The sequence below is a fragment of the Cantharellus anzutake genome, assembly GCF_015039405.1.
Source record: "Cantharellus anzutake strain C23 chromosome Unknown EI90scaffold_15, whole genome shotgun sequence".
In the NCBI taxonomy this organism is placed as follows: Eukaryota; Fungi; Basidiomycota; class Agaricomycetes; order Cantharellales; family Hydnaceae; genus Cantharellus; species Cantharellus anzutake.
Window position 1 is genome coordinate 516511 of NW_024066965.1, and position 24902 is coordinate 541412.

General features: G+C 49.0%; 6 protein-coding genes across 6 annotated transcripts; 4 read left to right on the top strand and 2 right to left on the bottom strand.

Moving 5' to 3' along the window:
- The first annotated feature begins 2397 nt into the window (after nucleotides 1–2397).
- EI90DRAFT_2993553 (uncharacterized protein) lies at nucleotides 2398–3773 on the top strand. The gene is made up of 5 exons (XM_039056153.1): nucleotides 2398–2511; nucleotides 2561–2797; nucleotides 2851–3079; nucleotides 3133–3296; nucleotides 3390–3773. Exons 1-5 carry the CDS (start codon nucleotides 2452–2454, stop codon nucleotides 3759–3761), a joined length of 1062 nt encoding a protein of 353 aa, XP_038918152.1. The 5' UTR covers nucleotides 2398–2451; the 3' UTR covers nucleotides 3762–3773.
- Nucleotides 3774–6577: 2804 nt separating this feature from the next.
- On the bottom strand, nucleotides 6578–7016 carry EI90DRAFT_3014911 (uncharacterized protein; the record flags this gene model as incomplete). The annotated part of the gene is made up of 2 exons (XM_039056837.1): nucleotides 6578–6681; nucleotides 6818–7016. 2 exons carry the CDS (start codon nucleotides 7014–7016, stop codon nucleotides 6578–6580), a joined length of 303 nt encoding a protein of 100 aa, XP_038918153.1.
- Nucleotides 7017–8198: 1182 nt separating this feature from the next.
- EI90DRAFT_3144969 (uncharacterized protein) lies at nucleotides 8199–9914 on the bottom strand (the record flags this gene model as incomplete). Its single annotated transcript, XM_039065212.1, has 5 exons — nucleotides 8199–8608; nucleotides 8657–9012; nucleotides 9073–9295; nucleotides 9350–9625; nucleotides 9695–9914. The coding sequence occupies 5 exons, from the start codon at nucleotides 9912–9914 to the stop codon at nucleotides 8199–8201; spliced, it is 1485 nt and encodes a 494-aa protein (XP_038918154.1).
- A 457-nt stretch (nucleotides 9915–10371) lies between these two features.
- On the top strand, nucleotides 10372–11375 carry EI90DRAFT_3049680 (uncharacterized protein). Its single transcript, XM_039059707.1, has 3 exons — nucleotides 10372–10451; nucleotides 10508–11117; nucleotides 11186–11375. Exons 2-3 carry the CDS (start codon nucleotides 10717–10719, stop codon nucleotides 11310–11312), a joined length of 528 nt encoding a protein of 175 aa, XP_038918155.1. The 5' UTR covers nucleotides 10372–10451; nucleotides 10508–10716; the 3' UTR covers nucleotides 11313–11375.
- A 1019-nt stretch (nucleotides 11376–12394) lies between these two features.
- EI90DRAFT_3144970 (glycosyltransferase family 2 protein) lies at nucleotides 12395–16534 on the top strand (the record flags this gene model as incomplete). The annotated part of the gene is made up of 25 exons (XM_039065213.1): nucleotides 12395–12463; nucleotides 12736–12824; nucleotides 12881–13013; nucleotides 13068–13148; nucleotides 13207–13413; nucleotides 13478–13501; nucleotides 13566–13596; nucleotides 13657–13765; nucleotides 13835–14057; nucleotides 14204–14250; nucleotides 14303–14372; nucleotides 14425–14478; nucleotides 14541–14687; nucleotides 14751–14876; nucleotides 14930–14950; nucleotides 15005–15141; nucleotides 15195–15255; nucleotides 15309–15458; nucleotides 15521–15546; nucleotides 15598–15655; nucleotides 15796–15929; nucleotides 15986–16049; nucleotides 16178–16230; nucleotides 16342–16418; nucleotides 16476–16534. The coding sequence occupies 25 exons, from the start codon at nucleotides 12395–12397 to the stop codon at nucleotides 16532–16534; spliced, it is 2250 nt and encodes a 749-aa protein (XP_038918156.1).
- Nucleotides 16535–18849: 2315 nt separating this feature from the next.
- EI90DRAFT_3014914 (uncharacterized protein) lies at nucleotides 18850–20826 on the top strand (the record flags this gene model as incomplete). Its single annotated transcript, XM_039056838.1, has 10 exons — nucleotides 18850–19014; nucleotides 19105–19132; nucleotides 19205–19243; nucleotides 19322–19404; nucleotides 19496–19514; nucleotides 19589–19678; nucleotides 19904–19960; nucleotides 20227–20354; nucleotides 20425–20503; nucleotides 20582–20826. 10 exons carry the CDS (start codon nucleotides 18850–18852, stop codon nucleotides 20824–20826), a joined length of 933 nt encoding a protein of 310 aa, XP_038918157.1.
- Nucleotides 20827–24902: the final 4076 nt, after the last annotated feature.

Below are 24902 nucleotides of genomic sequence, written 5' to 3' on the forward strand. Positions count from 1 at the left end.
CAGGTCCACGTCCAATTTTGACGTTTTATCCGATATGACCCGATGGACGGTCAGCGCCACAATGGAATAACCAATTCCGATCTTATCCTTATGAGCAGGCGAAAGCCCTGAATGTTTGGAAATTTTATCGTTTTGGGCACCTCAATGGATAACCCGGAGAGGCGTTGCTCATTGCACGCTGCATGATTGGCCAGGTCCCGCACGCCCTGCCGGCCGAGAGCACATTGCCCCCGAAGCTTTTCGGCCGAAGAATCAATATTTACGGGTTTGTACCAATGGGAGAGGCTGCTTCGGTTTGATGGTTTCCATCGCTGAGGCTGAGAAGTCGGAACGCTGGGATGATATGCAGATACACGAGATCGCTCCTCCGAGCCCTCCCGAAGGGGATCAAGCCAAAGCTGGACATGGCTGGTCCAAAAAACACGTGCACCGCTCCTCTATGCCGAAAAAATCGAATGGGGGAGGCTGTTGTGTCTTCTATATTACGAAGTCATAGAGGCTGGAGTCCTGCCTAGTTGTGTCTGGTACACTGGCATCGTACAAGTGCTTGTCGATGGTCAAGCCATGTAATTAACGCAGCCTGGACCATGGAGACTCGTTGTTGTTGTTGTTGCTGCTAATGATCGCCCGCAGTTCACTAGTGCTGGCGGATTTGCTGGAGGATTTCGTGATGTCGGATATCTCCGGCATTTGAGCGGGGGCAATGACAAATGAATTAAATATTTGGTGGAGTACAGGCCCTTAAATGGGCAGGTGACTGAGAGGTTCGGGGAGAGAATCTGCTTTATCGACGCAAGCTATGTAGTTGGGTATCAGCAGGCCCTGTTCGCTTATCGCTGCGACCATTAGTTCATTCCCACGGCCTCCGGGAGTTGCCGGAGGCTGCTGCGACATGGGATGAACTTATGGTCGTAATAGTACAGTACCATCTCCTATGCCCCCCGTCCAAGTTTAAGAGACATGGAGGGAACGAAGTAGTAGAGGTAGGTCCTTGTTGGAGTTGGGAAGTGAGAACCACCGTTTAAGACAGCAGACGAAGGCCCGATTGAGGTGGGAGCTTAGGATCCTGCCTAGTGGGAGCTCCACGTCCACCCCAACTGACCACAAATGGAGACCTGGGATCGCCAGAACTGAGGCCGAACCCCTAATTGTCGGATCGTATTCACAAGACTAGCAGTGGACACTCGAACTTGACCCCTTGCTTTGTGGATGAGATTGCCTAAAGTCCGTCTCAATCTAATCGGGTATAGCCGAATACCTCAAACTTCCTGATCAAGCCGTGGAAGCGCTAGCACATGTTCATGTTGGAGGAGCAAGTCATAATAGGTGTTGTGCACTTTCCATACTTGTCTCTATTCCATGTCGATGTGTATTTACATGTATTTACACCGACAATTATATCTTTAGAGTCTACTGCCATCCCAACCGAGCCGCCGCACTGAGTGGTGCTTCTTTAGTTCAACTGCTCCTACACATTACCTAACGAACCACCTCTCGCAAGACCCGATGAAGTCCCATGTTCGGGATTCGCCGAAACGACTTGACAACCACGTGCCCATGTCAATCGTCCCGACGGGACGAGAGCGACGTCCATATCGGCAACATTTATGGGAATAGTTGTCAGCCAAGGTATGTATGCAGTGGGACGAAAATTTGAAACCTAATTTACAATTTCAAGCGAAGTCTCCCCGCTAGTTGAACCGTATGCACTCTGATATTGGAAAGTGGGGCCGAAACTAATTTACTGTTGCACAGTTCACAAGCCCTTTCCGCACCTTCGGTAATGAGATGCGGTGCGGTCGGGATGAGGGGGAGATTCGTGGAGATTCTCAATAGAGAGAGGCTGGTCGCCTGCCTCAGTTAACCTTACATGTGGCGGATGCGTTGGACCCATCCTGCACCGTCACATGTTACTCGCTTCCCGTTCCGTAAGAAATGTGAAGGATTATGCGGATTCGTGATGGGACCTGGTTTGCAATTTTAACGGTTCCAGGCTCAAACCCATTCGGTTCACCCCCTACCGGTCAATGTCGATCCTAACACTCCAGTTATGGCCACTGAGGACAACTTTTCTTGTTTTCTGTTGCTTGGAAGCGGTACCATGAGAATAACGGCACATTCCCAGAGAACATCACATCTTGGACCTCCACCCCCTACGGATCTGCAAATACAGTTTTCGGAAGGGAAGAAATCAGGGCGATAGGTTCAGAAGGGGCTGTGAGGGAACATGGAAAATGCTTCCCAACCGTAGCTTATATAATATAATTACGCCAGCACCTTCCCAAACTTCACCGGTTGCCCACCAACGCAAAAGCCCATCGCGCGCTTCAATATCACACCCCCATACTTTTATTGACGTCCCAGCGCTCAAGGACGATATCCCCCCTCTGGATTCCCCTTTAATTTGAAGATCAACTCGCATCTCGCATCGCCCTTGTCGACCCTGGGGTCATGGAGTCCCCGTCCCAAACTGATCCAAAGGTTTTTTACGTGTGTGTTACTGGATATGGGGTAGGCCCAACTCCAACACCGAGCGGTTCTCCGACTCAAATTTTACCAGCCATTCAGTCACTACGCTCGCAATCCAGCTTGGCTGTCCACAGCACCCCTCAATGGAAAAGTGCTGAGGAAGTTTGAGGCACGTTTGGATACTCAAAGCATAGACCCAGTACCCTCTACTGGCCAATCCCTCCTTTCGGAGATTCACATCGTTTCATTCGAGCTCAGGGTATCCTATCAACACGTGTTATCAGTGATAGAACCCCTCCATGCTACTCCTCCTGAACTTCCAGACTCGGTAAATTTCTCTTCTGATGTGGTCGTTGGACAACTTCATAGGCCTAAGTCTAGGTGGCATTACCGGACTCCCTGCCTCCACAACATAGACCATTCGACTTGATCCTCCATGTCGGTGTTGGACCGGCTGGTGGGATGAGAATTGAAGCGATGGCTAGGCGATTTGGATATCGGGAACCTGACATAGATAATGAGTTGGCGCCACCTGTTCATCCATCCCATCTTAGTGTGCAGCCTCCACCTCTTACTATGCCGATGACAACGACTAGGCCACTAAGACCATGTAAGGACATGCTCCCTCAAAACTTAAACACACTCATACCTCATGGTTCATAGATGTTGGAATTATCCCCAAGCCAATTGCGATGCTAAGGTTCAGAGACGACGTATCGCCCCCAAGAGGATTCGGACAAGGTTACGAGGGTTGTCCCGACGAAATCTGGAACCCCTCTATTGACGTACAGCAACTTGTACAGGACGTTCATCAGTGTGGAATACAGGCAAGTCATTGATAAAGATTTCAGTGTTTTGGCTGGGCTTCGAGTTTCCTCTACAAGAAACACCTAACCTACCTCCCACCTCCTTCCTACCAGGATATAACTCACTCTAGCGATGCCGGTTTATATCTCTGCGAATTTGTTTATTATTGTTCTCTCGCGCAGCACCACCGGATCGGGAGGAGGGTGACCTCCCATGCAGCGTTCCCTATCTCGGCCACCGAAACCGAAGCCAGTTCGACAGCCAATGGCCAGGATCAAGAGGTCTCGAGCTCTGCAAGCCGCCAGGAAGAGTTACCTCCCGGCGTCCTGGGTACCCCCGATCGCTGTCCGAAGGTCTTGTTCGTCCACGTACCTCCGGTTGGAGAGCCGCAGACCTTGGAGGACATGACGTTCGCTATTGAGAACATCATCAAGGTCATTTGTTGGGGAGCTGGCGATGCTGCTGGTGTGCGCGTCGACGAGTGATTCTAAAGACTCAGCCAGATGCGGCACTCTCCCAGTTAATAGAATCATGATTTGATTGATTTCCGAAAGGCTTTGTGCGGTTATTCCTACGCTTGACCAAATCACGTTAGTTTTGCCAACCCCAAGTTCGACCGTGACACATGTTGTTGTACATTCTTGCTATATCATTGTGTTTTTAAGAGTTTTAGGCGGATATGTCGACGGTTGGTCGAGTGGTTCCTTCAAGCATGGTAGTGATTGATCCCGCATACGAAATGGGGATGGCGCCTATAGAAATGATATTGATACTCCTGTGGCTCAGGAAAACCTAATGCCACTAACACCACATGCTGTCAAGGGAATGTGACTTTCTACTCACAGAAACAGTATTTGCATACTGCGCAGGTATTAAGCTCTGACAAAGGCCCCCCCCTCAGTTCGGACACTAGCTGACAACTACTCTTGAAACCTCGGATCGATAGCTTCTGTATACTGGTTGCGTCTGTTCCTTCCCCTGGCGCCCTTCCCATTCTTCTCTCACGCTTTGGTCAACTCGCCTTCCGCCCAATGCCCAGCGATATTGGAAATTTTGCTGGTATGACATGACAACGAGATTGCGCAAGTTCAGACTTGGATCATCTGATCGTCTTTGTGACCTTCCCCTCGAGCGCCATCGTCGTTCGAATGACAAGAATAGCATGGCCGCGGAGGATTGGGTATTTTAGTTCGGACTTCAATGAAAGCACATGGCATTGGGAAGGGAAGGAAGCCTCTCCTCTGTGGTATCGTTATTCTGAGATGTCGCTCACTCATTCGGCTCTCCCGCAATTTGACTGGCGGTCCACGGTACTAAGTACCTGATACTAGCGTGGCGCTATACCCTTAGGTCTATCCTTACAACTTGCTTGCGATCCCGCTCTCCATCGACGTGGATGACTGAGGGACCCAAGTATGATACAAAGTCACTTGCCGGGTGAACTCGCCAGCTTGCCGTGGTGAGGTATCTCCTTTCCCTCCGTGTTTTGGCCGGCCGTGCACGGAACATCACTATTTCTGGCTGGTTCTACACCCTTAGGATCCTCACAACTTCTTTGTCATTCTACCCCCTACCGAAGCGATTGATTGACGAACATCGGTATGATATGGAGCCATTCGCCGTTGGTTGGGCGCTGGGGTGGACTCGCTGGCTTATGAGGCTGACAAAGCGGTGAGGTGTCTCCCACGTTCTGGCTGCCGGTGCAACGGCATATTGCTTCTATATACTTAGGCCCCTTATTGTCCTACCCTCCAATCAAAGTACGTGGTTGGTAGGTCCCAGTATAATATAAGGCCATTCAACGTTGGTTTCAGGGGTAGCGAATGGTATGAAAACCCATCCTACCTGGGCATCCGCCCAGTAGATATCTAGTGCTACACGTTGGCATACTTGCTGCGAGAATTTGGCATCAAGCTATTGTTTCTAGCATTATTTGGCACGCGGCTCAGTAACGCATGAGTGACGCACGTGTTGACTACTCCTTCGATGCCGCCATCCTTCTGCGAGACTTGACGAAATCATAGATGCGCTCGTAGTGCTGGAGCGAGGCTTGACGATTGCCCTGACGATGCATTATTGTCGGCACAAGACAACGTTACCGCTCACATCCTGCATGGTATTCCATCCAGATAAACAACCCCACATCCTGCGCAATAAGGTCATTCAGCCACCCTTTCCATGCAGACTGCCTGCGCTGCGACCACGAAACAATTAGTCTAGCTCATTTGCCAGGTCACTGCTAAGCGAGGCAAGCTTCAATGTTCTCACCTACTCAAAACGTACTCGCCACCACATGTTTCACACATACGAAAGCCCGATGCATTCGCGAAAGGTTGCGGGATTTCACCCTCGCGCAATTTATTCATCGAACAAGTGCACCCATCTCTTCCAATTGTGGCTCGATCCCCATACAGCTGATCCAGCAACCATAGAACACGGCCCGAGCTTGCATGGTCAGCGCCACAGTAAAACGAATGTCGACCTACGGACTTGGTTTTGGCCCTATCGCTCGCCAACATGTCCATGTCCTGTAACCAGCAATGGAAGTGAGCATCTCACGACTGCCTGCTGTAGAAATTATATCCACATTTCCTCCCAGTATGATAATAACGGGTGCCTGGGTGAGCCATCGCGTGAAGGGGGGGGCGCGGGTAGAGCTTCCCAACGCAGCCAGAATAGATGCGCAGACCATTCTAAACCTCTTCCGCGTCAATGAAATTTCCATATGAAGTTGCCCTTGTCTTTCCATTCGCGGCTCTTTGATGTTTGATAAGGAGTCTGACAAGACTTAATTGATGACGCTCGTCTGATGATGCACTTTTATGACGTACGTCTGACGTCGCTTGTTGATGACACTCGCGTGATGACGCTTATTTGATAACTGGCTCGGGGTTGCGGGTTTCGCGGCGGACCGCAGTACTCAGACTGCACTCAGACTGAGCCTTTCAACAGCCATCTGCTGGCTCTGGTTATTCGCTGGCTCCGTAGGCGAAACATAAAAACCCGTATGACTAACGAGCAGAAGGTGCAATTGCAAGTTTCCCTTTTTCATTACTGTATCAATACTGATCCTCTTAGCAATGCCTGCCGATCGTCGATGTCCTCCACTTCATATGACTCATGGAGAAAGAAAAAAGATCCGCTGTGGCCTCTAGCTTCGCTCCATCCTTGTTGGATCGCTCCTCCCTAAGATTTGGTTGATGACACATCTCTGATACTAGTGCCTAGATACGGGAAATTTCAGTTTCGCAGGGGATCGCACGGATTCAGCCTTTCAAGATAGCCCTTTGGAGAACCTAACTTAGCTATCAACCGCTCCCTTCAACGGGAGGGTCCTGAAGCGGTTTGATCCATATTTTGCCGCCCAGATTGCGGGATCATCAAGCTTGCGCGCTGGGCAGCTCCCTATATTAAGAGTTTCACGTCGTGCCGTTTTGAGCTTGGGGTGTCTTACTGACAGGTGTTACAGATTGCTGAGTTTCTCCATGCTATCCACCCTCGACTCCCCGACTGGCTAAATTATCCTTCTGTAATTCTCAACCTTCCGTGAGACGTGGTCCAGGTTGTGCAGCCCTCGGCGCCCCTCGCACGGGAACCCATTCGCCCGGTGTAGATTTGGCTAGCGGGGTGAGAATCGAAGCAAGGGCTTTGTTCTGACGTAGATGGTGAGCTGGCACCACGGAGTCAGCACTCAGTCCCATCGTGGCGTAGAGCCTACGCCCAGCATTCCACCCAGCCATTGGAACCACGCGCACCCCTTCGGATCATACACCTTTGTCTCCACGATGCCGACCTGCTTCCCTCCTTATGGCCGATAAATATAGGAATTGTTCCTCCAAACAATAGGGATGGTTCGTTTCAGAATTAATGGCACCGTTACCCCGACGGAATTTGGAATACCAACATTGACATAGATTAAGAGAAGGATGTTCTCTGCCACAGAGTACTGATGCTCCTGCTTCGTCTTGGGCCTTTGGCTGGTTTTTCACCAGACACTAACCATGTCCTTCACGGTATCAATTACTCCCGTGCAGGCTTATGCCTGTGTGAATCTGTTTATTATTGTTCTCCTGCGCAGCGACAACCGAGGAAGGCTACATTCATATCTGCACCCCGCATGACTGTCCCTATGCCTCGAATAATTACCCGTGTCACTTGTTGGAGGAACCGTGTGCTATGGGAGGCCGGACGAGTTTTCGTACAGCCACATTCCCACACCCGAGCGAGGAACTCGCCCGGACAGCCACATTCCCGCGGTAGCGTGACTACTTGGTCACAACACCTTTTCTTCTTACTTATTTTGGTCACTTCGGACTTATCCGCGAAGTCCACAAACTATATTCAATCTTTTGAATTAGTTTCCCTTTCCCTCAGTTCTCGCGCATATAGTGAGACTGAGCTTTACTACTAGAGCAAGCGGTTATTCCGTTATCACTTTCCTACATGTTCCTCCAGTCGGAGAGTCACATAGTTTGGAAGACATGAAGTTAAGCTTCGAAGAAATCATTAAGTTTATCTGTTGGAGAAATGGCAGCGTCCATGTCGATTGAGGTGATGATTTGCTCACGGCCCCCTGGGAAATCCCCGCATTTTGGGACAATGATCACTTCGCATTCTGCTCAACTCGCGTTTGAGTTGGCCACCCACACTGCAATAGCACCCGAGACAGATGCGCGCATGCACTGCATGACATCGTTCTGCGTCCCAGTGATTGAAGTTATCCTCGCCCGGGGTACCGGGCGATGCGGCCCAGACAATATCGGTGCCTTCGTCAATCGACCAACACAAACCAGCATGATTCTATTCCGGGACATGTTTTCTAATGAAGCCTGTATGATGTGCACCTAGCACGAACCCCAACCCTGGACGCTGCTCTAATCAGGGTGTGTGAGTTCGCCGGCAGCTAGTACCAAGTGCTCCGACTAGTTTGAGTAACTTATGGCTCTTAAGGCATTGATTTGAGCCGTCCCTAGTTTCAGAGCCTTTCCTTGCCATCGGCTACCTTTCCCGCCTCCTTTGATCCCTCCACCGCCCGAATTTCCGGCTTTCTTGGCCCCTTCCCTGGTGGCAGGTTGGACAGGGGGATCTGTGAGAATAGGATCAGTGCGTATCCGCTCTGTGGCTTTCGCAACGAGCGTGGGGTCGCCTAGGATCACCATCGGACCTGGACCATCTTCTTTCGTGATGCCACCTTGGCCAACATCACGGTATGTTGTCGGAGTTACAAGAATGGTGAGACCAGTTGTGTCGTAGGTTAAGTTTGGAAACATGGTAAGGGGTTGTTTTAGTTCGGATTGCAATGAAAGGATGAAGTCCATCCCGGCTGACGAATCTTCGCAAACCCTGGAAACGAAGGCTCTCCGTTTTGCGTCACTGCTACTGTTGGAGGCCATTCCGCTCTCTTCCATAATCTGGGTGACTCCATTGAAGGATCTTTTAATATTCTCTGCTTCGAACTTAGCCAACTCGGCTTCGAGCCTCCGTTTTGCTCGTTTCGCGTCCCTTAGTTCCAGATCTATCTTCGTAACCTTCGAAATCACGTTCTCTAAGTCGGAGATGGATGCAGATACAATGCCCGCGATGGACCGTGCGGCACGGATGGAGTACGTGGCGAGGGTTATGGCACGTTGGCCGCAAGTGAAGTATAGACGTGTATTAGTGCCTCGAATGGGTTGAGTGTGGGAGATAAGAATGAGTGAGATGTGGGATGTTTGAGAGAGATGGGTTCCGCAGCATCTACGATAAGGGCAGGCTGGAAATCAGCCAGTATTATCAGGGTCATGAAAAGGAGCGTACGGATTTTCATCGATGCCGTCTATTTTGACAACCCGAACAAGTCCTTGTGACGCGTCGTAATCAGATGGAAGAGAAGTGGTGTCTGCATCCGACGGTGTGTCAACGGTGACCTGACGGTTCTCTGCTATAATACTATTACATCTATGCTGGATTTCTGAAATTTCTGCGTCCGTTGGTTTCCGACCCAACTCGACGAAATTCATGTTGGGCATAAGGGAAGGACCTGAAGTTGAGACACTGTTGTGCTCCCTGTTGAAGTCTTCATCTTTAGAAATACTGGCCCCCATACTCCACCCTAGAGTCTCGAGGCCTTGGTATGTATCCATAACTGCACTCAGAAGATGCTGGCCCGTGTGCTGCTGCATGTGGTCCCATCTTCGATCCCAAGATACTTCCTGTACAACTTTAGTGCCTGGTTCGAGCGGTGACGAGGAGAAGTGTACGGCGCGCAGTCCATGCCGAGCTATGCGAGTAATGAGGATTTCAGCTGGTTGGGATGCATGTGTTCTCTCGCAGAGTTTGATTAGTCCATGATCCTCCGGTTGACCGCCACCTGTTTATATATATATGTATGGGAGACTCAGAGAACGCATTGCAATGCAGTGCACAGCGCGCACTCAACCTTCTGGAAAGAGTACCGTATCCTCAAACTCGATTTCGAACGATTTCAAGTCAGCCGCTGGCCGCTTCTCTAATGGGATGGATTTCAACTTTTCTTCCGAGCTTCCAGTGCCGCTGGAATTATTCTTGGGAGTACTGGGCACGCAGGACACAACAGTGGTCTCCAGTCGCCGTAGATACGAGTTGCGCTGACAAGCAAGATTGCCAACGATAGAAGGCATTAGTCCCGTTCTAGGTATGAAGTGGGTGAGCTGAGAGTTTGGACTTGGCTGGTCACTTGCCTAGGATATCGATAGGTGTGGTGATCGTGGGAAATTTCTTTCCGGCTGCAAGACTGCAAGACTGCAAACCGACTAAGTAATAGCGAATACTCCTTCGACGTGCATCTGCATGATGATGACTGTGGTCATGCTGCGGGGTGCTCAGAAATGCTCTACTGTATGTTGTTGATGCGGCTATCCAGCGAGCTTTGAATTGGAATTGTCTGATGAACTCAAGAAACATCCACCCCGTGTTCCACTCAAAAGTGTATCCCTAACGATGACATCCTGTTCCTTGGTCGAAGAGTTGGTAACTACGTGGGACTCAGACCTCCAGACGACACACTAATATAGCGCATCATAAAACACGATGGCCAAGGGTAGAACGCAAAGTTCTTCCTGCAGTGGTTAAATGGCTCCACAAGCTGGGATGTGCTGCGTGGAAAAGCGGCACTGAATGATTGTTTAGATGTCTTAGGGGTCAGCACTATTACGAACCTGCGACAAGAGAATATCCCGCTATCAGACATAACTGAATATAAAAATTGTCTAACCTTTGCGATGATATCCATTGGACCCGTCTCTAACTCATCCACACCCCGCTCTTCAGCACAGAAACCAGCGATGCAACTCCTCACGGCAATGCTCACTCCCTTCTCTCATACAATCATACCTCCTCAACATTGAGCCTCTTCTGGGTGGCGTGATCGAGTCTGAATAGGGCGTGAATATTATAGCATCCGTGTGTTTGCGAGGTGTAGTTATGGAGGGGTTGGTCGAGCTAGGGGTGGGGCCTTTTATACCTTCAGTCACGTCTGATATTGGAGTGTCATTTTGTCGTAGACTTGTAATGTTGCAAGGTTGGGTGCAGCCCAATAACCTTTCGGACGCTATACTTAGCGCAATAAAGAGCCATGGTCTCCCTTTTCTCGAAGCACAAGCCATCCTAAACCCTGGAGTAGTAATCGGAACAGGTAATCGCTTTATGCGACCTTCAATGTCACTCCCTTCTTTGCATTTCAATCGAGGACCTCCTCACCATGGACCACCATCTATTCGCCAAGGCAGCCGTGGTAGGGTCAATCACTCGAAGCCCAGGCCTAGGCCTTATCACGACACCTGGAACGAGGTGGCGTCTAGTGCAGTGTACTCAACACCCATGTCCTTTCGGTAACGCAAGCAATGTGAGCCAGGGACCGGCCAACATGATAATCAATGCCACCCCCACTTACATATCTGGCAACAGCTGTAGCAATTTCATGGATAGCAACTGAATTTACCATCGCTGTCGGGCACTTAGGCAATCTATTGATAATTACAGATGGAGGACACGAGCGTCGTGCTGACCCAAGGAAATGAGGTGAAACTAGTATCATTACTTCATTGTTTGTTTGTTCCTTAATCATATAACGAGCAATGGTTTCTATACACAGGATCAGGCTGTTACAGCTCACTCAAAAGTTTATATAGTTGCTACTTACGGGAAGCCTAGATATAGTTGCTGTCCGTGAAATTGCTGCAGCCCCTGTCAGATGTATAAGCAGGGCCGGCATTGTTTATTATGTTGACCGGTCCCTGGCTCGCATTGCCCGCGTTACCGAAAGGGTATAGCGTTGAGCATGCTGCACTGGACGCCACCTCATTCCAGGCATCGTGATAAGGCCTGGGGTCTGAGTGATATTGACCCTGCCACGGCCGCGGCCGCCTCGGCGAATATAAGGTGTTCCACAGTGAGGAGGTCCTCGATGAACGCAAAGAAGGGCCCGGGGGGCGTTGGGGTTGGGGTTCACAATTGAATGTACATGATGGGATCCTTAGTAGGGTTGACTGGTCGGGGTGACGGAGTCCTCTAGCTTGTGGTGTCGGGTTTATTGTCTGTACTGGATATCTGTATTGTATGAAGGCTGGAGTGGCAATACCAGTAAGATGCTCTGTTGAATTGGCTAGAGGCTTTGGCAACCGTTCCGTGCCGATGTGAAAATACGGGGTTATTGAGCACGCACGCGAGATGTCAGAGTCGATCGGAATGGACCCAGCCGCCAATCGTTCCAGCAGCGACGCCAGAAGCGGCCGCGCGGGGCGCCAATTTGGCAACCGCAGTGACTGCCAAAAGCGGGAATCAATCGGATGCAAACTCGGTTTAGGCGCAAAAGGTACAGCCAGTTACACTGCCCGCAACCGCAGGGCAGTTCCACTTTGAGGTTGATCCTCGGCATTAGCTCAACCTTTAAACACTCTACTCTCACTGAGGCACTCACTGATATTGTTTTCCTTTGAGAATAAGGTTGACCAAGGATCAACCTTTCTATCATGTCGCGGCAATATTATGATTATCCAGAGGTTTGGTTGAGCAAAATTTAAGCTGCGGAAAGCTAACAGGGGTGCTCAGGATCCCGAATCTCAGAGACACCAGCCTTTGCGAACCCCAGGACCTGACCGCCATGGGGCAAGCCCTGCATATGGCTACAACGATGACGGACCGCCGATTCCACCACCTCCAGGGGGGTATGGTTCTGAGCTTCCAAATCCTTTTGAGCCTCAAGCAGACCCCTTCATAACTCCTCATCCTTCATATGCATCATTGCAAGGTGGCTATGGCTACGATCAATATGAACGCCCGGCGTCAACACAACCTAATGACCAGTATGACCCGTCTCAGACTCCGTCTTCATCTTCACATCTCCAAGGATATCACCTGGAAGATGATGGCGTGCCGTCTTACCAGGATACCATACCTCTTGTGCCTAGGAGGGGTGGTCGTGATGCTGCCTTTCCGGATGAGGAAGCCGAGGTGGGGGCAGAAAATTACATCCATTATGGGAGAATCCCCCAGCGCATTCCCAGGAGATTTAAAACGACGAAACGGGTGCAGTGAGTACAATATTGCGTCTCATGATGCAGACAGACATTGATTAACAAGTTCTAAGGCTTTACAATGGAAACCTTGTTTTGGATTGCCCTGTTCCTCCTAAACTTCTTGAACTATGTCCACTCAAGAATGAGAGGGAGTTCACCCACATGCGGTATACTGCGGCAACATGCGACCCCGATAACTTTCGAGTATGCTTATTCAATAGTTCGCCCGTCCTTTGAGCTGAACGTGGCTCATCACAGGATGAGGGATATGCATTGCGGCAAGTTCTCTATGACCCGCCTCGTAAAACAGAACTTTTCATTGTCATGACCATGTACAATGTACATTGTTTTATCTCTCCTTTTCGTCTTCGAAGCTGATTCTTTCTGATCATAATAGGAAGATGACGAACTTTTTGCACGAACTATGCATGGTGTTATGAAGAACATTCAACATCTTACTACCCGCACCCGATCAAGAATCTGGGGTGCTGAGGGATGGAAGAAAGTCGTTGTGTGCATTGTTTCGGACGGACGCTCGAAGATCAACTCGAGAACGCTTTCTGCTATTGCTTCCTTGGGAGCTTACCAGGATGGAGTTGCGAAGGTATGGAGAGGTGGTTCTGACACAAACTGTTCGGTCATATTGAACGCATAATTCATACGATTAGAATATTGTCGGAGACAAGCCTGTCGTGCGTAACAGTTCTTTCTCGAGCTCACATAAACCCATTTTGTTCACCACTTTTTCCGTCGCAGACGGCTCATATCTACGAATACACGACCCAACGTAAGCATTGAACGTTACATATTCTCTCCTCGAGGATTTTTTGTTCATTCCGATCGACAGTTGCGATTACGGCGAAAAAACGGATTCAGGGTGCTGAACGAGGCGCAGTTCCAGTTCAGATTCTCTTCTGTTTGAAGGAAAAGAATGAGAAAAAAATCAATTCCCACCGGTCCGTGTCGACCTTTTTAACGCATGAAATTATTTCTTGCCGCTACTCACTGTCATTATCACAACTCAGGTGGTTCTTCAACGCTTTTGGTCGGGTTTTGGACCCCAACGTTTGCGTTCTACTAGATGTGGGAACTCAACCAGGAAATACATCCATCTACCATCTCTGGAAGGCATTTGATCTTAATTCAAACGTTGGTGGAGCGTGTGGCGAGATTGTTGCTATGAAGGGAAACTGGGGTTTGGATTTGTTAAAGAATCCTCTAGTCGCTGCTCAGAACTTCGAATATAAGGTGAATCCGATTGGAGATGATGCTAATTAAGCAATGTGACTGATCCCGGAGGGCAGATGAGCAATATCCTGGACAAGCCACTCGAGTCGGTATGGTTCTTGGCACTTTATACCTTTCCGAACCCAGTTGTAACGGCGTCAATCCAGATATTTGGTTACATTACCGTGCTTCCTGGAGCTTTCAGTGCATACAGGTGAGTTTCGATCTCCCCCTCCCTATCCTTTATTGTAAGGTTTCCCTGCCAGGTACGTTGCTCTTCAGAACGACGCGATAGGAGAAGGGCCTCTTCAGAAGTATTTCCTGGGGGAGAAGCTGGCAAGTATCTCTCCCTATGACAATAATTGTTTTCTGATACGTCTCACTCAAGCACGGTGCTGGCGCCGATATCTTCACTTCTAACATGTATCTTGCTGAGGATCGGGTACGTTTGAATGCGAATAATGTTGATTTACGCTGCCGCCAACCTATTCGGCGCATCCTCAGATTCTCTGCTGGGAACTCGTGTCGAAGCGTGGCGGTTCTTGGATCCTCCATTACGTCAAGTCAGCATATGCAGAAACTGATGTACCTGATCAAGTCCCCGAACTTATCAGTCAGCGTCGTCGATGGCTGAATGGTTCATTCTTCGCTGTGAGTTTCGGGCATATTGAAGGCCGTGTGTCTGTATGCTGATGCAGCATTTCCTGAATTCAGGCTATTCACGCTACTCTCAAATTTGGTTACATCTACCGAAGTTCCCATACGTTCTGGCGCAAATTTGCGATACATGTCGAAATGGTGTATCAAACATTTAATTTGATGTTTTCATGGTTTGCTCTGGTAAGCATATCTTGACATCCAGTGGGTCCCCTTTCTGAGTCCCCATTTTCCAGGCAAACTTTTACATTGCTTTTGTGAGACAAGGCATGATACTTTAATAGACGAGCGCTTATACTTCCGTGTTCTAGATTATCCTTACCAAAGCCATGGAAGATCCCTCATTCAATTTGAAGCATATTGATATCTTTAACAACGTATTGCAATATATCTATCTGGGCCTTGTTGTCATGTGTTTCCTCCTCTCTATGGGAAATCGACCTCAAGGGTGAGTTTATCCCCGAAGGCGCGACCGCTGCACTCATTCATGCACCCGCCCAGTTCAAAGTGGGGTTATACAACAGCAATGATTGGCTTTGCACTTATCACGGTCTACATGACTGTGAGTCCCACGCGATCGAGTTCTAACCTTGTCATCCTTATCACGGTGATCAGTTTGCGGCTTTCTTCCTTGCGTTCAAGGGTATCCAAGCTATTGAAGGAGGATCAAAAGGGAAATCCCTCTGGAGCAGTTCTATTTTCAGGAACATCGTTGTCTCCTTGCTGGCGACAACTGGTCTTTACCTAATTGCGTCATTTTTGTTCGTGAGTAAATTTTGTGCTTGGGAACATACACCCTATCTGTAACGCTGTTTGCATTGCTCCAGTTCGAGCCTTGGCATATGATTACATCGTAAGGGACCTCTCAATTGCACAACTCGAACCAATACTGAAATTTACACAGCTTTATCCAATATATCCTCATGGCACCTTCTTATATCAATGTACTCAATGTTTACGCTGTAAGTCACCCTACCTCCCATATTGTGATTCGTACTAATCATGTTGTGAACAGTTTGCCAACGTTCAGTAAGCCCACATTCTATATCTCCTTGTTTTGTCCACTTAATGGATTCCCAGTGACGTATCATGGGGTACGAAGGGTGATAATGCACCTGTGAAGACAGATCTTGGGGTTGTTGCCAAGCCAAAGGATAACAATGTGGATGTGGTTGTTCCAACTGAAGAAAAAGATTTGAATGCCGCTTACGAGGATGCCCTTGCCGTACTTGAGAGGTGAGCAATAATGTTGGTTTGGCCCTCGGGAACTTGACGAGAACGGACGTTTCCAGCAAACCCCCACCTGCTGAGGTCAAAGTGGACGCTGGTCTGCAAGAACAGGATTACTACAAGCAGGTCCGAACCAAGTAGGCGGCTTTTTTTTTCCCTTGTATGCGATGGTTCAAGCTTACACTCTTACGCAGCGTAAGCATCTTCTCACCAAACGCTATCAAAGTATGTGATGTTTAGTTATTTACCTGCAGGTTTTGCTGGCTTGGACTCTTTCGAACGTAAGTCCTGAAGATCCTTCATTCCCGTGGATACTCATCGCCTGTCCTGTTACCAGGGTGCTTTGGCGGTGGCAATTCAGTGCGTTTCCTCCCAACAGCGTTGTCCCAATTGTACTGGATATTGACATCTATTTCAGGCATGCGACAACGAAGGGCAGCAAGGCTGTTTCTGGGTATATGGCCTTCTTGCTTTTCTCAGTGGCAGGACTTGCCTGTACGTCAAAGGCCTCATTCTTCTGTACCTCTGTCAACCTCATCCCGCCTTTTACAGTCTTCCGTTTTTGCGGATCAACTGCGTACCTTGTTGTTAGGTTATTTGCAGGAGAGTGATCACATCCTCGTTTTTTGCTATCGATCTCCTCACTTATGCCGCTGCGATTTGGGACACATTGATGGACTATTGGATCTAATTTCATATGCCACAAACGTTGCCAATATATATGGCTGTACTTGATTTATTTGGATCGCTGTGAGCATGGTGCTGAACGCAAGCGAACATGCATTAGCTCGTTGGTCATCTAAGATACTCTGTCATCATTACAAACATCTATATATAGCGTTTCTAATGTTCCAGAATGATTTGGCGGTGCGTGTTAGCTTAATATCAAACGAAGTTGCGAAGAGGCAGCCACGAGCAGTGGCATTATCGACTACCGAGCTTATCTAAAACCTGGACTCTACAGAGGTCGGTTTTGATAACACTTCCGAATTTCGATATCCCGAGGAAACTCTCAGGTATTGTGCACAGTATCGTGACCGACGGTAATGGGGAAAAAGAGGAAAGCTTCAACTATTGTGAAAATTTAAAAAAAAAAAAAAAAGGAATGAGATATTTTTTTTTTGTGTGTTGGGTGCTCGAATTTGGGAGAGCACGTTGGCGAGAGGGATTTTAGCGGATTAACACGGAGATGAGCTTTTAACGACGTTCCAATGCAGGGCATTGCAATCAATTAATTAATCATGCTCGTTTCTTGATCGAGCGATCAGTTGGGGAAGACAGCTACAGGTGGCCGCGACGCCGAATTGGGGGTGGATTAGATCCGGGCTACACTCCTCGTGTACACCTAATGTATGTTTCTCGATGGCTGCATGTTAGAAAAGCTTTTGGCACCATGCAGGGCTCGAAGCAGACCAGACAAGCAGGGAAATTAAAAATTGGCCTCGTGGTCGATCATGATGGATGGATGGATTGATGGTGGACAAAGGCGAGGCGCGAACACCCGCACGCGCACGTACTAGTCTCGGAAGGAACTTGGCCGAGGTTTCATGCAGGGTTCCCAGTGGGATCGCCATGCATGAAACTTATCGGAAACGCGAATGGCTTCCGTGAACGAATTCTCCAATATTATTATGGCCCGCAAACGTTATCCAGCCCCAATGATGACGGTGCAAAACAAAATTAAAAAAAAAAAAAAAAAAAAAAAAGCCTCCAAAAGAGCCCAAAACCACCTCATGCTCAGATGCGCCCAAATCTTCAGATTTCATACACTTTCCGGGGTTAGTTTTCAAGTGCGTTTTTGACGAATAACGTTACAGATATGCGCCATACAGTAGGCACACCCCAACCATCAAATCAGGAGAAATACCACTAGAAATAGGTATCCTAAGTCGGTACAACAGCCTGGTTAGGTGGTAGACCTCTTCGTCAAAGACTTTCCATGCCCATCCGGGTCCGGAGCGTTGAGCGGAGCTGCCGTAAAGATGGTATCCCGGACTTCTCGGTTCATGAAACTACTAGCGTATTCCACCTCCTCCTTGCTGGGGTTGAGCGAAATTTGGCAAGGGAACAGGGAATACTGTGGGCACTTCCGCCGGGCATTTTTGGTCCTCATGAGTCATGAGCTAGTAAACGCCGGAAGAAGACCATTCTCGGGTTGGAGCGAGGAGGTATAAGTTCTCCAGCACATTTTCCACCTCCTGAAGCCCCATATGTTCTGGGGGTTGGCCTCCTCCGTAAGTTTGCGGTAGCACTCCGGATTTTGCGGTCACGCGTCCAGCTAGATGTAATGACGATGGATCGGTCGAATTCCCTGGTCCAGTCTTTGAGGGCCTCTCTGGTTGTGCGTAATTCCCGATAAGCTTTGGATGGCTCAAGGTTTTGATGCGCTGCAGGGGTTACAGGGCTGATTCTTGAGCAGGACGACGCAGCGGAGGATTGCTTACATACGCACCACCAGATCGCCCGCCGAACCACAGCAGCTTTGGCTTCCATCCCGGAAATTGTAATTAACACTTCGATTGCTGATTGAAATTCAATGCCCACTACACAAACGAAGGTGGCCAGATCGAGGAGTTAAGTGAACCATTGCTGAATGCTTCTACATTACGAAGTCATAGAGGCTGGATGGGAGTCCTTAGTCAGTACTTCATCTACCGGAAATACACGTGTGGGACCTTACCTAATGTCGTTGTGTCATGCTGCATGTGAAACCCGATGACTTGCCGATGACCGCAGTGCCGGCTCCAACCCAATAGACTGCCTAAGTGCCGGCCGGGTCCTAAGGGATGTGTGGCCGTAGACTCGCCTCAACCTCAACTCTTACTCAGACTTCCCTCACTCCCCGTATAACTAGCTTTCTCCTGTCCCGCTTTCACACCAATTTTCAGTCTACGCTAACAGCCAGTTCAGAGACTAGCGTTCAACGATGGCTGCCACTACTACAACATCCGCAGTTGCGTCAACGAGCAATTCGCCCACGACTAAAGAGAAGTTGAAGCAAGGATACAAATCTGTCGAGACCAGGGCGTGGAAGGTATCCAATTTCCTTGGGACTAAGATGAACTACTTGGCAAGCAAAGTCGGCTCCGAGGTAAGGTCCTCACTGCTGTCCCCGACTTGGTCTGGAAGCTGCGCGAGAGATCTGATCTTTACCTTTGGACGTACGGCGGTTGTTGAATAGGCGTTCTATCCGCAGCCTCTTGCCGTTGGTGCGTTTGATTTTTCCACGACCTCTCCTCTCTCTCTCTCCAATTCCTATCTAACTTTTTCACCTCAAACAGAGGTGGAGAAATGCAGTCGTATCTTGCGCTCATTCACCAGTATGTATACATCCTCAACCAAGGCCCTCCCTAATCCCTTCATATCCATTTCACAACGTCTCTCCACTGCATGAATAGCTGCAAGTGAAATACTCGAGGTAGAGACGAGCGATGGGAAGACAAAGAAGAAACAACGGGTTGCAGTTCAGATTCCACAGAGAGTATGCCATATCCTCTTCTCTAATCCTCCCTTCCCTTCCCACTCGCTGACATGTCCGTGGCCGATTCGGCATCACTTGTCTCCTTTTACAGCTCCTGATATCGGCTAAAGGTCTGTTATCTCACCCCCACCCCCCCTGGCACCCTGGCACTCAATAGTTCGTTATCACCGTAAAATCAATTTAGGGTTGGCAATTTACACCGTGTGCCGAACGGGGCTGGGTTTATCAGCTGCCAGTGGGAGTGGTGTCGTCATTGCCAGGAATCCAGATGGGTGTACGTACAAGCGTCTAGTATATAATATTCTTCTTCATATTACTGATTGCTGCTTTTTTTTGGCATTTTTGGCATTTTATCCCCGCGCGTGTGTGTGTTCTGTTCGGGAATGAAACGTCCGGGTGTGCTTGTCCTCATCTTCCGGTCCGAAAACCACAACCTCCTGGGTTGGGCTCCTTTCAATAATTCGGGGGGTGTCTTTTTGTTTTCCAATGTGAAATCCAGCATGGGGATCTCCTTCCGGGATTTTAATCCACACCATTGGATTTGGGTTCCTTGCAGGTGTGTTTTTTGGAGTTTTTCACTCCCCTCTCTTATTCGGAACATGTCCGCGAGGGCGCGAAGATGAACGATGACAGCCCGAGCGAGACGAATCTTGCGCTCCGTTTTAGTCGTTCATTGTGCAGGGGGTGCTGAATACAGTGGCACAAATCGCCAATCCATATTCCTCGTCGCACTCCCCCCTTTCACTGCTCTTATCATATTTTCAGTCGATATTTTTTTGGTCATCGATTTACTGACTGATGGTTTGAAATCTTTTAAAACAGGCGCAGATATATACGACGTTGTCTTGATTCTCCGGAATTCGCGAGCCGTAAAGGCATTTGCTAACCCCAAAGTATCAGTAGGCGGTGAACTGACCGTAACTGCCGGTCCGATCGGAGCGGGTGCTGTGGTGCGTTGTTTTGGTTGCGGTGGTGGTGGTGTGATGTATTAATGTTGTGGCATCGTCGGGGATCCGTTAGGTTGACACGGGGATTGAACTCAGTCCAGTGTTAAGTTATATCAAAAGTCGAGGGTTATACGGCGGTGTCCAGGTAGACGGTGCGTGTGTACCTTCCTTCAGTCGTCATTTCTGCCTGAATAGCGTGTCCTCGTCCCCTAACTTTCTTCCCCCCCCAGGTAACATCGTCATCGAACGGAGCGACGAAAACGCGCGCTTTTACGGACGAAAGATACGTGCGAGACACATTTTGGGTGGGAATATCGAACGCCCTTCAGATGCGGACATACTTGTGGCCACGATCGAGAGTGCGGAGGGGAGACATATCGAGCCGATTTTTAGACCTAGCAACATTGTGACTTTTGGCGATGATGACCAGGAAGAGGATATTATCGCTTCGCCGAAGGTGGGAGAGAAGTACTAAGGTAGATGACGTTTGAAAGATTGGTTTTGTTTTTTTTTGGCGATATCGCCTTTTTTTTTTTTTTTTATTTTGGTACTCTGTAACCCGGTTCAAGTTGTTTCTTTTCCCCCTTGTCTAATATCATGGTTCTCTCTTTGGTCCCAAGATTTTGTACTGTACATTTAATCCACATATCCTCCAGTGTATTCATGATGCATCACGGAATACGCATTCACTTTGCGTGGCGGATCGACCCCCCGGGCCGGTGGCCGATGATATGATGGCTGGGGATCGAAAGTCCTACTATGAGTAAATGGCTTCACTTGGGCTTCTCTAGAAGGTGTGGGCTGGAGAATGTGAAAGGTGCCCTTGTGGGTTTATGGGCGTGCATAAATCGGTGGTACCTATTAGACCGAGACAGCGGGTTCTAAACGGGATGCATCGTATATGCATTAGGGAAAGATCCACTTTTTTTTCTTATTTCCTTCCGGAGAATTTCTTCCAATCCAGACAAGCGACGCTCACGAAGCAAATCTGAATGGGGGTCTTTTTTCGCCGGAAATGATCGTTCTCTGTGGATTAGTACGTCGTAAAGAGTCTCTCTCGGCAGCGACGTGACTATATACTATGGTCCTAGGATTGAGATTGAAGTGTAAAAAGTCTTCTCCATGGGGACTGGTACCCATGCCATGCCATGCTGACGCTTCATATATCCTGATGTAGTGGTCTGCGACGACGTGATGCTGCCTGTGGGGAGGATTGAGTTGAAGGGCTGTGTGTACTTTGTCGTCTGAGTTTTACCCCCATCTTTGGCGTGTGAGAGGTATGAGGTTTAACTGTCATCTCATCGCGGGTGGAGCCAAGGGATAGGAGGTATCCTGGAGCCGTGCTGCCTTCCGTTCACGCCAATTACAGTCTCGTCTCTTAACCCCCCATCGTAACCTCATGCATTGGGCCCGTTCCGCGCGCCTTTAAGTCTTCATGCTTGCCATCCATGTACGCGCATAAGTAAGTGCAGCTTGGTTTGATATACTGGCTGTATTCTATACATTCACCCGTTGGAATCGACTCTTTGATTCTGAGTCATTCCAACTTAAGTGGCGTAGTCAAAGGATGTGGATCTCCCAACGACTCAAATGACCATCCCACCAGCTTCGCCTTCATCGAGGAGATATCGCTATCGTCGCCCTAACCATTGAGGTTCTCTGGCGGAATGCAAGTTGGGATAACGGTCGTCCCTCGATCTATTCCCCAGTGATTCGTCAAAATGACGATGGCGCGAGGGGGAAGGGGTGGGACGACGTTGGTACTTATAGAGAATTGCGACATCCTCGGGGCACGCATGCGAGCATGTGAGTACTTGAAGTGTTTGTTACACATGTTCTTGTGCATAATTTTCAACAGGATTCTTCCATTCTACCGTGGCCAGTCTTCATCGGGTACTGTTACCATCCAATGGCTTGTGGGGATGTTCTATCCAAATTAGGTATTGAGTTCCCTGTCACTAGCGTTCCAGTGTCCCCTCGATCGCATGGCCTCCCGGTCCCCGGTTCCAACCGGGCTCTTTCGATGTTCCTTTCTACCGTACGGATCATCAAAAGATGGTTTGCCTTTTCCCTTTACATTGATTTTCATGGACCTACGGGGATGACGTGGAAGTCATTTAGTCGTACTCTGGCGGAGCTGGCCGTCTCAGATATCGATATCGTGTCTAAGAGGTTTCAAAGACTCTTTACCATCACGGGGAAGGATAATGGCAAGGAAAGATGTGAGAAATGACGGGGACGATGGCCGATGAGAATGATGTAGTAAGCATTATGTAATCTGTCAGCAAGGGAAACCTGCCACAGCGGGCCCATACTTTCATCTGCTCCCCAACGTAGGAATCGATCGAACTCCCGCGTGACAACACACTTATCATTTACCAATGAATGCTCCGAGGAACCTAACCGTTTCCTCGGTTTCGCTCTGGCAGGACTCCAAGCCTCTATGACCAACAAAAAAATATATGGTTTCGCTGGATTTTCAATTGGGGCTGGCTGCTCATGCATACTTTTATGGAGAGGTGGCACCCGCTAACTGTGCTGATCACATCGTGGTCGGATCTCATGACGCGGATGGCCCCACCGTGGGAAGGCAAGCTGGCCATGTCTGCCTGCCATTCTCCAATGCGGCCTCTCAGTTGGTTTGAGATGCTGTCTAGGCGGCGGCAGTGGATTTATTCATCCTATCTCTATATATGTGCAGCACTTACACACCCATACGGTGCCTGTGCGAAGTAACTGGTAATCGTATCACTCGAAACAACTTGTTGATCGGCTATGTGGTTCCCCACCCCTGCACTGTGACAACGAGTCCATCGTCTTATTCTGCTAGAATTTAGGCTTTGATTCCTGGCGCCCTTCGAGCCCTTTCATCCACTCCTACTTGGCTAGGCCGTCGCTTCCGTCTCCGTGACATCATTCACATGGTGGAGCTAATGAGTGGTTTCTGCTTCGTTCCAGTCGTCGCCACCCGGTTTATCAGAGAAAACACACGAGCCTAGCTTGTAGGATTCGACGTTTCCGTACGGCGTGTATTGCATGGCTGACGCTGTAGCTTAAGTCAGGGTGTGGTGATCAGCGTTATTAATCTCGACTCTCTGTTGTGATTTGCGACCAGATACATAATTAATTAATCACAGTCCCTGATCGGAGTGAATCTGTTCACATAGCCAGTGAAATTGATCGCAAGGTTCATGACAGCCTGTCTGAGGCGCTTCTCTCATTGATTGACCAACTATCCAGTCCTGGCTGGTCATATTCATTTCACGTAACGTGTAATACCCCGGTTGTTCGCACCAGAATGAAGACCGTGTGAGTCCCCGAAGACGGATCGTCATGGCTTTACGAGTAGATGTTTAGACAATCTTTGTTTTGTTCTCGAATGTGTTCCACGCAGTCAATGGAAAGCTTGTGTGCGCAGCGGACGGCACGTCGTGTGGGGTCGTGCAGGGGGTAACACACTGGTCATCACATGCAGCAGCGACCAACACTATGAGCCTGGGAGAACTTCTGCTTGGGGCTTGGCACGGTGCACCGGTCCAAGGTGAGTGGGGATAGAGACTTCATTCGGCCTCCGTGTAAGATGGTGATGGACTGGCCTTCAAAATTGATGGATTCACACCCTAAAACAACGTGGTTATCAGTGCGCGTGAGAGTGCATGAGATCGATGTTGTTCAAAACATGTTCTTTTGCCATGCGCCGACAATTTTTATCTTCAGAGTCGACCGCTACGACCAAGCCACGCTACTGGGTTCAACCGATGGGCTACATCGAGGCACCTTCACGAGCCCTGTATGCTGCAGACACAGTGGAACATTCGATCCATCACAGCTGGAAATGACAGCAAACCCTCGGTGGAGGTGGAATTTGCCGATTGTATTAAAATACCAATACACGTGTATTAAGGAATAGACGCTTGCGCTGCAGCGAAGGTAAGAGTGAGCATAACTACCATTACGGGCCACATGTTCCACATCCTTCGGCCGCCTGTGTTGGCCGCGTCTATTGGGTCTGTTGAGCGTAACCCTTTCAGGGAGAAACACACATGGGTTGCGCTGGTCAGTCTCTCAAAATCCACACGCTCATATATTCCATCCCGGCATAGGGTTTAGCCAGAATTACCTTTCATTTCGATCCCACCATATTTCTGCTTCTCAGCACAGTTGACGACGTGATTGCCATTCACGATTCGGCAAGCAAAAGGTTTGTGACCGGAACTTGTTGCCGATCTAATGCCTTTCCGAAAGAAAAATTGGCATTCAATGGATGGCTGACCTTGGTCCTATAAAGGGTGTCATCTGCTGGCGAAAGCCTCCCCGTACCTCCGTGCCCTATCCCATCGCCTTTGGGTTGGCTAAGAAATGCAAGTCCTTTTCCCTCTTGAATATTAATTGAAGGAAAGTGAACCAATTCATAAGGCTTGCTTCTGCACCGCTTCGTTGATGCACTTGCGGCGTGCGCACTCTCTCCATATGCCGCTCCTTTAAATCCGCCTACAGTATCGAGATGACATCCTCAACATCCTCTGCCTCCGCCTATGACCGCTCAACCTC

Coding starts and splice junctions, on each gene's coding strand:
- EI90DRAFT_2993553 (XM_039056153.1), top strand. CDS start 2,452: ATGGAGTCCCCGTCCCAAACTGATCCAAAGGTTTTTTACGTGTGTGTT. Junction 2,798..2,850: donor CTCCTGAACTTCCAGACTCG/GTAAATTTCTCT, acceptor GCCTAAGTCTAG/GTGGCATTACCGGACTCCCT. Junction 3,297..3,389: donor TTCATCAGTGTGGAATACAG/GCAAGTCATTGA, acceptor CCTTCCTACCAG/GATATAACTCACTCTAGCGA.
- EI90DRAFT_3049680 (XM_039059707.1), top strand. CDS start 10,717: ATGGAGGGGTTGGTCGAGCTAGGGGTGGGGCCTTTTATACCTTCAGTC. Junction 11,118..11,185: donor GTGTACTCAACACCCATGTC/CTTTCGGTAACG, acceptor ACCCCCACTTAC/ATATCTGGCAACAGCTGTAG.